This window comes from Monopterus albus, unplaced genomic scaffold, assembly GCF_001952655.1.
Source record: "Monopterus albus unplaced genomic scaffold, M_albus_1.0 scaffold119.1, whole genome shotgun sequence".
NCBI classification, from domain to species: Eukaryota; Metazoa; Chordata; class Actinopteri; order Synbranchiformes; family Synbranchidae; genus Monopterus; species Monopterus albus.
Window position 1 is genome coordinate 217310 of NW_018127999.1, and position 11222 is coordinate 228531.

Consider the following 11222-nt stretch of genomic DNA (forward strand, 5'->3'; position numbering starts at 1 on the left):
AGGAGGCAGCATCGCCAGTGACTCGGGGAGCAGCAGCCTGTCAGATATTTACCAGGTGAGAACCTCATTTCTTGTTCAACTCTCATTTCTAAACTGCAGCAACAGCCGATAAACCCTTCTGAGAACACCAGTATGTAGTTAGAAGGGTTATAAAAACCATGACATACCGATAAGTTCCTAATTCTCCAGTTCCATGAAACCTCGTGGTTTTTGGGTTTTTTTTTTTTTTTTACTGTAAAAAGTTTGAACAGTTTTTCTTTCACTTAGTCCTTTCTTCTGTTAAATATTTAAGGTGACATTTCATCATAAGAAGTTTGTTGTTCACCATTGGTATAATCTGAAATACAGAGAACCTGTATTCGGACTCTCTTGTCTTTCAAATAAGGTCTTAGAATGTTTTCCTGCTTTTATTGTGAATTTCTGAATTTCTTAAAAAAAAGAATATATGATAAGTAAAAATGAAGCTTTTCTTGTCCCTGCCACCATTATTACATGACATACTGCACAAAAATAATGAGGCCTATCCAGACTATCCATCTGCTCTCTGGCAGGGGCGTTTTACTGATAGCAGATCTGCTCCTGTTGGTCTGTCAGCACACTACCCTGCCTCACTGTAATTTATCCCTCCTTGGTATCTAGCTAATTATTGTTCATCAGTTGTGCATCCTGGTGATCCTTCTCCCTCTGCACTACCCGCTGCGGAGGAAAGGGCACATGCAGGAAGCGAACATAACCTTTCAGGCTGTGTATGTACCTGTGCTGCAGGTATGAAAGCTGTATCATCATCAGTGTAGCTGGGTTTATATCATTCGGCAGGTGTTCCTTCAGTCGGCTTCCTCAGGTGGTGTCAGCAAGGAGTGGGAGGGAAATTTAAAGACATCTCGTACATTAGTTATGTACTTGATGTCTGTCTCAGTACTTATTTAGGCTTCACTGAGCAGGAAAGTCAGGAATCCATGAGCACGGCACTTTATCTCTTCAGCAAACAACAGCCAGGGAATCGCCATTAAAATGACGTTTAATGCAGAGAAAGAATTTGTGTCCAGGGTGTGTTGGGTCTGCACAAATCTTTTCTGCCCTCCTTTTGACCCACGAGGTGTACAGGCCCTCCTTGAGTGAAAAGTCCCTGGGATCAGTAATCCATAAACGGCTACATGGCGAGGCCATCATCTCATCATTTTAATCCCTCAGCCCTTCTGTACACAGAGATGTGTAATAAATCTAAGATGTTAATATTACTCTGCCTTTCATCCTTGGCTTTTCTTTACCCTATGATAGAATATTTTGGTGTGCTGTTCCTCTGTGTGTGCCATATTCTGAAAACATGTTTGTGTGTGTTGGTGGGAGAGGGTTTTGTTAGGATTCTTCAGTGGAACCGGTGAAGTCCGTTAGCTACAAATTAATGAGCTTGTTACAAGTTAATGGGCTGGTCTGATCAATAGGCACTGCCGGCCACAAAACTAAACTAATCTCGTCATCGGTGTGTGAATGTGTGTGTGTGAATGGGTGAATGGTGTATAATCTCCTGTAAAGCGCTTTGACCAGTGTAACACACTGTGAGAAAGCGCTATATAAATACAGTCCATTTACCATTTACCATTTTAATGAGCAGATTTATTTTTGTGAGGCATGTTAACAATGCTAATAACTTGAATTTTGACGTTTCAGTGTAAAGATCACATTTTATCCATTTTGATCTTGTAAATATGAGTCGTGTGTAGGTACATTGTTCTTTGTACTTCCTTTAACCACCTTAACAAACTGATTTGGAGGCCGTTGTCTCTTGTACCAAATGATTATGTTAACATGAATTCCCCAAACAAACAAAATTTAAAAACAGGAGAAATTAACATGGAGTTGAGAAGAAAACAGGAAAAGGCACAACTTAGACTTTATGGAATATTTAATGAACTTGGTGCAAAATACAGTCAGGTAAACTGACTTACCAGCAGAATTTCACAAAGTCACCTATGCTCATCCTTCAGATTATTTTACCCTCCTTATCTTGTACACGTCCTACTGTGCACCATGACCCACCATCCCTCCTCAGCCTGTCGGACTGTAAGTGTTTGCAGACCGATATAAGACAGGTCGGCCTGGGTCAGACGTTTAACACAGGGACCTGATCTCTTCATCCTGAGATTAGATATTTATCATTCAGGCCTGATCCCATCAGCTTGTCACTGACCCGGCTCTGTGTCTGTTTACAGCTGTCTGACCGCGCTGATCCTCCAGTCCTCAGCTGTGGGCGCAGCAGACAGCAGCTGTTCTTACTTGGGGTTTCTCCCAGTCGTTCTCTTTTTGTCCCTCTCTGTCTGTCTGTCTGTCTCTCTCTGTGAGTTAACCTTAAGTTAACTCACAGTTGTTGCTTTGGTCTCTTCCCCCAGTTTTTCAACCCTTTGTTACTTTGTGTTCTCCCTTCTCATTTACTCCTTTCTGCTTTTTCCTTCTTTTACATCGCTCCCCTGTCAGACACCTCTCTTCTTCTATTATTCTGTATCCCTCCCACATCACTGTGTTCCTTTCTTTCATCTCTTGGTTGCCATATATCCTGACCCCTGTGCATTCTTCCCACCTTTTTCACTTTTCTGTCTGAAACTGTCTGAGACCTGGGGGAACTGGACTGAAAGGGCATATGCTGCTACTGTATCTGAATGCCTTGAAAGATATTTCAGTGGCAGAGGTTGAGAGGGAAAGACAATGAGGATACGATGAGGAGTTACTGTCTCAACATTGCACCATAGTTTTTTCCTACTCACAGCTTCAATTTTTTAACAAAGCTTAAACTGACGCCCACTTTTCTTCAAGACAGCCTAATGCTTACTCTTGTTATTGGCGACTATAAAGTATACCACTGCACTTTTGGCCTTTGTCTTGTTCTGCACACTGTTGGCTCGGTGAATACGTGAGACAAATTTCCTCTAAGAATCAATCAGTCAGAGGTGAAGCAAAAGAAAAAATAAGTTTTTATGTAGACCACACCCCTGTGTTACACTGCACTGGTTAATACCTTAGGAGCAATTCCCCTTGCTTTGCCTTTGGTTCTTCAGGTCCAGGCAGAAAATAATAAATAAATAAATAAAGTCCAGCCAGCGCAGGTTGTTATGTCATTATGTCGGTCATTTATCATTAGTGTCATGGGGGAAAAGACGCTAACAAATAAAATAAAATCAGATGTTATCTTTAATTTTGGAATGCTAAGTGTTTTGTTTGGCTTAGTCTGTTCTGATCTCTTAGGACAAATTATCTGCTGCAGAGCTGAGCCACTGGGTGTTTTAAAGGTCCTCTAAATAGCCTGTCCAACCTAATTTTAAAAACCAAAGTGAACCTGTGCCTGACTGTAGACATGCTGTTGGCACAAATCTCCAAAGAACCCAAGAGCTCGATTGCATTGTTGGTTAGGGAGTCGCTCTTGTAGTGTGTAGGCCAGGAAGTCAACGTTTTCCCACCGACTAGGATAGCTAATTAATCCCAGTCAAATCTACTAACTAGGAAAATGCTGGACCATTTGCTAGCTACAGGATCATCCCCTGTGTGTGGAGAGCAGATAGTGGTTCCTTTCTCAGCACCATGCCACCAGTTGTCTTTTAGCAACAGCACATCTGTGAGCATGCACAGCAGCACTCGGTGGCAAATTTGTACCAAGTTGTGCTTGTGAAATTAAGTAATGAATATATTGCAGTCCATAACTTGAAAAAACAGAATGAAATAAATTATATGTATAAAAGTTGTACAGTATTTTTGTGGGCTTTTAGCTTTTATTGATAGTGAATCACTGAGAGCCAGACAGGAACCAGAGGGACAGAAGGAGGGTAGGGAAGTCTCAATCTGGTCAGACTCAATCTGTCTTCATCGCGCACACAGTGTGCTGCCAAGTGTATGGTGGGTCGCGCCATAACCATTCAGCTACAGAACGCCCCTAAATAGATAAATATTAGCTCGTTTGAAAACAGACGGGTAAAAACCAGGCTTGGTTTTGCCTGATCAGAGAACGTTTTCTATAATTCTTCACTGTTTTTAGACCTACCTGTAAGAACTAACAGATGGCCTGCAATGCTGCCACTACCACCGGAGAGTTCCTCTTTTCACCTCTAGGTTGGTGGTTCAAATCCCACCTGCCCTGAAAGCTCTGTGCCCCTTTAGCATCGCTCTGTGCCAGCCATCTGTTTGCCCTGCGCTGGGGAAATCTGATGGAATATGAATTATTACTGCTGGATTTAAATATTTGGCTGTTTGCCTCTGTTTTCTGGTTTGAGACTTGGTGCCAGGGTTTTTCGCTCAGGGTCACAGATACAGCTGCTCATTCCAAACTTGTTATTCATGTTTTGTGTAGATGACGCACAACTGAAAATCCTCATAATAGAGGGAAGAAATGGAATAGAGCTGTAAAGTTAAAAAAGGGAATTTGCAAGCTTAAGGTCTTTCTCAAAATATGCTGTTACTTTCTCAAAAGATATTCCGTCTGAAGCTGAGGTAGTATAGGAGATATTGCTAACTGCCACAACAGTTATCTATAGGAAATATTTGATGAATAAAGATCACATTTTGAATTTGGTTGCTTCATTTTCATGTGCTCTTTCAGGTCACAGTATTGTCCTGCATGACACCAGATATCACAGTGCAGAACTTACACTAATGCACTGTTGTGAGACTTGCAAACCATTTTACACATTACTACTGTCCACATTATTACTGGAATTGAAGCTTCAGATACACTTGAGCCCGTTAAACCCTAAGGCTGATGAAACCCAATCTAAAATTATTACATTACATGAACATCCATAAGAAGCAGTTTTATAGATGATATATAAAAAGCTGAAGTATTTTTCTGATTTAAGCGTTTTCATTCAGATCAGTCATGGTTCTCCACAGACCTCTTCCTTCCTTCCTGGTGTTGTTAAATTACTAACTGCTGCCTCCATTGTTTTTGCTCCAGGCCACAGAGAGTGAGCTGGGAGATGTAGACCTGTCTGGACTCCCAGAGGCTGCGGTGGACAGCGAGGAGGAGGAGGAAGAAGATGAGGACCTGGAGAGAGCTTCAGACACTCTTCTGGGCCGAGATCTTGTCCGAGAGTGTCTGGAAAAAGACCCGGCAGACCGCAATGACGACGACATCGGTTAGTCTAACTCTGTGCTGCTCTTGACCAAACTACTGTCTTCATGTTCTATTTAAACATTAGTATACGCTCTCGTCCAATGAGTAGCACACTTTACATGTCGATTAAAATTGACTTAAAGTAAATGAGGGGGACTTTACATGGATATGAATTTGAGGGCGTAGCTGCTACTTTGGTTTCAGGGTTGATGACACAGAGCCCACAGGCACCATCTATCATTCAGCATAGATACACCAATGCCTCTCGCACAAAAAGACCCCTTGCGGTGGTCTCTAAACACCAGTGCCCTTCCAGTGTGTATTTTTAAGCAGGCAATCAGAGAGACAACCTCATTAGCAGAACCCAGTGGGTTCCTGAGGAGATGGTGACCACATCAGAGAGCTGAGGGAAGTTGTAAAGGCCTGGCATGCTGCGTGCCTGCTTGGAGGCCTTCACCACTGACTGCTGACACTCACAGCTCATTCAGAGGAAACAATGAGACACGAGGACGCGTCTAACCCCGGCTTAACCCTGGCTCACTTAGTATCCGGACATTTTTAATAAATAAATATTTTTTTCTTCATTAATGCAGTTAGCATGAGTTCAGTGTGGCTAATTTATTAATGTATTTTATTTTACCAGATCTGTTTGTGTTCTGTCCAGAAACTTTTCTTAAAAAACTGGGCAGAGATATTCTCAGTGGCAGTAAGGCTTCTACCCAGAGCTTTTCTAATAATAAGTGTTTATTTTTACATACATAACTTTGGCTAGCAAAGCTTTAATCTCCTAAACTCACCAGACCTATGATTTACCACAGAAGTTTCCGCTCATAGTAATAAAATTGGATCTAAACTTTGCGATTGATTCTGTTTTCTCATGCGACACACAAACTAGGTTGACAAAGGCAAGAAGTGAAGCGTGGAAACGAATGAGGTGGTAACATCAGAATAATGAAAGGGAGCCGCTGAGCCGGGTTTGCAGGGTGGAGCCAGGTCACTCTGTTCTCAGCCATCGTGCAGGGGAGGCGGGGAGGAGATGAGTAGAACGGGATGGGGACATTTCTCATTTAACTTTAAAACACCTTAACCGCTGATAATACGCTCTGATCTAGTTTTCAGCAGCAGGACCATTAGCTTAGTCATACTTTAATTTATCACAGGGTACAGATTGGTAGAAAAATAAATACAAAGCAGATAAGTTGTTTATGATTATCTAGTAAGTATATAACATATAAGATGAAAATGATGAAGCCTAAAATCTTTGTGACTATACTTTTCTAATTTTTTCTTCTGTATTTGTATTCACTGCAGTCCTGGTGATGTATGTGTGTAAGGTTTGCTCACAGAACAGACTATTTAAAAGTCCATAGTTTGTTTCCAAAATGGTGCTATTTGTCAGCAGAAAAATCAATGACTGCTTTTCTTGCACACATTGATACATGCTCTTTTTATGTTTCACCAGTGCTTACACTGTTTTCTTCTCATTTAATGTGTTTTCTTCTTTCTTTTTGTACCAAACAGAGCAACTACTGGAGTTCATGCACCAGCTGCCTGCCTTTGCTAACATGACCATGTCTGTGCGGAGGGACTTGTGTAGCGTCATGGTATTTGAGGTGGTGGAGCAGACTGGCACGGTCATACTGCATGACAAACAAGAGGTATGAATAGACTAATAACACAGAAAAGGAGTGAAAAGCAATTTCTGTAAAAGGGCCATATAAAAGTCTGAGAAAGTTTTAAAGTGAATTTGAAGTTAAGTCTTAAGAAGTATTAAATATGTTGCATATGCAGTAATTAGAAATATTTTTTATGTACTATCCCACTTGGATTAATCACAAACTGGGTAATTATGATTCACAAAACACTATTTTGTTTTTTCTTATATCTGCTTCGTTAAGACAATTACACAGAGTTCTCTTAAAAAATAATTACTGTTTATTTATATTCGTTCTGTAACAAGATGTGTATCTGCTGACTTGCTGATTCTTAATTGGGTCATTATCAGGGAGATGATATAATTATATTTAAAGCATTTAAAATTTGTCATTGAAATAGTGACAGGTCATTCTAGGCCATCATAGGTGACAGTGCATATGTACATGAAATGGAAAATAAAGAATAGATATGGAAGAATCATCACACAGTGGAAAGAAGTCTTGACTTTATTGTGTAATCCTTGACAGAACCTTTGTCTAAAGTACATAGAAGCACACATATCAAAAACAGTACCTACATGTAACATTTTTCCATGTGCTTACATCTTCACCATCTTCTAATCTGTTGAAAGCTAATTCACAGACAGAAACGGGTATGTGCAAAGTCACTGCTGAGCAAGAGCCCCGTCCATCACTTGAGCTGCTACACAGCTAATTAATTAAGTTACATGCCGGAGAAATGGCGCTCTGTCGTGGCCTTTCAGCCACACACAGCAACATTGGACCTGACAGGGTGATAAATGGCAATGAACAGCCAGCAGCCAAACTCCGGAGGATGGAAGTCCACATTAGCAGGACAAAACCGTAAACACAGGTCTGCATCAAGTCTCTTGAATAGAGGGATGAGATTATGTGCTCCATACAGTCCATGTCAAGTGAGTTAATGATGGGTGGGTCTCCTCCACTGTCTCTTTGTGGGCTTGTGTTGAAGGTCAAAGAGAAGCACTTTGCTCCACTCAGAAGTGAACACGACTCTGCTAAGTAAGAGAGAGGGAAAGAAAAATATAAAGTCCTGAGTGGTCTAACAGAAGTAAAAAAGAGCAGTAAAGTGCTTCAGAGGACAGAAAGGAAGAGAAAATGGAAGAAGAGGGAGCCATCGAGGAGCCATCAGAATGAAGAGTGAAGCCAGCAGGTTGCTTTAATTTGACAACTGAGAACCCTTTGTGGGTTTCTATGAAGATTCCTGATGTAACTGTATGCTGCACTATAAGAAACTATGTAATTTATATTTATGCAAATGTCTTGAAAATAGCTCCTTGAAGACTTTATTGTACAACATATCAATGTTTACTACCTTATCTCACCTTATCTCACTTTACTTATTACCATTTTATCATTGCTGAGAAATGAGAGACGTGTTGGCTGGAAGAAAGTCCGAAAGTGCCGAGAAAACTGGAGATTTGCTGGATGAGAAACAGCGAGAGAATGAAAAGGCAATGAGGAGGAAACAGCGGTTAGAATTGGAGAGGGAACCAGGGGCACTGGGGATGAATGGCTTATTATGTTATGCCTGCCAGTGTCTCCTTTTCAAAAGCCGCCACTAGAGACAATACGTCTTCACTATCACAGTCGCAGCTCACACAGTGCACATTCTGCTCACCTTATACTAAATGTCAGTTGTTAAATAAATATAGCCTTTATAGTAGTTTTAAAGTACACATGGATGTACTGTCAGTATATTGTCTTAGCTGTGGAAAAGAGCATGAAAGCAAAGCATTAACAAGATACACAGCATTAACAGTGCTGGTAGAATCATGGCAGACCAAAGATGTTTGATACAGCAGGTTAGATGATTTTGATGATGTGCATTTGTCTGCAGCTGGACCTCTGGTATGTCATTCTGAACGGGGCAGTGGAGATCAGCCACCGAGAAGGAAGATCAGAGACTCTTTGTATGGGCAACAGTTTCGGGATCTCACCCTCACTGGACAAACAGTACATGCACGGAGAAGTTCGCACCAAGGGGGACGACTGCCAGGTAAAGTCAGACAAGACAACACTCAGTCATTGTTGAACTGCTCGCTACAAGAAGTTGATCTGCATTTACAGCCTTATGTTTGTCAGCAGAACTGTGACTGCCTCATGGCGTTTCATGACTGACACGTTTTTGCTTTGGCCAACTCCAGTCTGCACCATGGTGCACCTAGAAACAATGCTGCCTTTATTTGGTACACAAGTATAATCCGGTGTTTTCACTGTTACCAAAACTTTTATGCATTTGAATTTAGGGATTTTCATTTTCACCTTTTTTTTTTGTTAAATAATTAAGTCTGGAAAATTATGATTTTGGAATACCTTTAAAATACAGGTTTTCAGCTGTGTCACAGACGCCCTGTGCATTGTCATCAAGTGGTGTATTTCTCACTTCATGTTACTAACAGTCTTGCAGGTTTCTCACAGGAAGCCTGTCTTAATACAGAGACTAGGATGTGCTGTTTATGGGCAGACGATGGTAAACGAAGCTTAGTGTGTACATGCGGTAACAGCCTCTCTGTCCAAACTGACCTGAACATCATTTCCTGTTGTCAGAGAGACAGGAAGTTGCACAGCAGTAGAGCTCAGCAAGGCAAATACAGAAACTGATGATTTAGTTGAGGCGGGAGCAGCAAGTGACAGCACTGTAGTGTAGCAGAGAGTCATGTCTTGACACTCTTTTCAGTATGATATGATGGGAAGTTAGTGGAGCTCCTGTGTTAAACTCTAGTAAAGGATGCGTCTGCGAAATAGCTTGTTGGGAGTGTTTTTAGACCACCATAGGTAGTGAGAGAAAGAGATTCGTTGGATGTTCCTCCCTTCGTCTGTCCATGCCTCTCTCTGCCCACCCTCATGCTTCCTCTGTGCTGTTGTCTGAGTACCCAGCTGTGGCGCACAGCAATGTTGTGCTCTACTACAACTTCATTCGCTGTCCCCATGTCATCCTCGACCAGTTTGTCTGCATCGCCCAGGAAGACTATTGGCGCATCCTCAACCATGTGGAGAAGAACACACACAAGGTGGAGGAGGAGGGGGAGATCGTTATGGTGAAGGAGCATCGAGAGCTTGACCGCAGCGGGACCAGGAAGGGACATATTGTCATCAAGGTCGGTGAATTTAAGTCAATGTTCAAGAAGCATTTTGCTGTTCTGTCATGTGAAGGGATGCAGGACGGCTGGAGTTCAACCGTAAGGTCAGGTTAGAGGTCAGAGCTCAGCCTGTGTTTACTGAATTTATAGAAAAACCTTTAGCTTTGTTCATGAATATATTCTAACCAGGATTACACAGGGAGTGACACCAGGAAGGTTTAACATTCAGCCAGTGAGCCGGGGGTTACATGACTAACTTTTTAAATCAGTAAATCACATTATCCCCCTTTTTCATTATTAAGCACTACATAGACTGAAATGCCTTTGATTGATTTGAGTACCACCTCATTAAATCGACCATGTCCAAAAACATCAGTGCAGCTGCTCGGTGTTTTTAGTTGATCCTAATAGAGGCACGTTAGCACTATTAGTGCTTGCTGGAGTATTTTCTTGCATGCTACACTGCAGTGCGCTCCAAGGCCTTTTGATCCTTTTTCTGAGCCTCCGGAAACAGCCAGGTATTGATTGCATAATGGATTTGAATGATTCTCTTGGCCGTCACTCAAAGAAAGGCTCCAAAACACATCCAGTGGAGACGAGTCAATTCACAAGTGTTAGCATTTCCACTTCTGTTTTTGGCTTTGTTGTTGTGGTATCAGACAAAAGAAGCAGCCTTTCTACTTTCTGTTCCCTGTCAAATGAATCGTTTCCCCCAGTTACCTCTGATCTGTTTACATTAGCAAACTCACCGGAAACGGGAAAGAACAGTTTATGTGGACATTGTAGTGTTTGTCGGATAGTTTGGAATTAAAAATCCACCGTGCGTAGAAATCCCAAATATTCAGTCCCAGATATCCCATGCATTGATTCTTAATACAGATCCACAGGAATGATACCTGTGCAATAAAAGCTCGACTGTGATCTAGTTTGAAGAGCTGTTCTTTATCTGTGTGTGTGTGTGTGTGTGTGCGTGCGTGCGTGCGTGCACATCTTTGTTTTATTGAAGGGTGGCTGACAGTTCAGTTCAATAGCTGCACCTTTAATGCTTGTGTCCTTGTCACTTTAATGATTAATGTTGCTATAATTAAATTCAAATTGGTGTGTGTGTGTGTGTGTGTGTGTGTGTGTCTGTGAGATAGAGGTGTTTGCTTTTATATGCTCTCTTTCTCTGAGTGTCTGTATAGGTTGTATTTGCCCTCATGTCAGTTGTCTTTCATGTGCGTTCATGAGGGTGCACTGCCTGTTGTTATCTTGTGTCTTTATGTGTGTGCATTTATTGTTCGCTCTAGGGAACCCCGGAGCGTCTGATCATGCACTTGGTGGAGGAACCGTCAGTTGTGGACCCCACCT

General features: G+C 41.7%; 1 protein-coding gene across 1 annotated transcript in view; it reads left to right on the top strand.

Moving 5' to 3' along the window:
• The window catches only part of rapgef6 (Rap guanine nucleotide exchange factor (GEF) 6), a 37403-nt gene that overhangs the window by 2381 nt on the left and 23800 nt on the right, over positions 1-11222 (top strand). Inside the window, exons 2-7 of the mRNA XM_020611986.1 lie at positions 3-55; positions 4937-5117; positions 6617-6753; positions 8630-8788; positions 9738-9890; positions 11162-11202. Coding sequence (XP_020467642.1) covers positions 3-55; positions 4937-5117; positions 6617-6753; positions 8630-8788; positions 9738-9890; positions 11162-11202 — 724 coding nt within the window. The remainder of the gene's footprint in view (positions 1-2; positions 56-4936; positions 5118-6616; positions 6754-8629; positions 8789-9737; positions 9891-11161; positions 11203-11222) is intronic.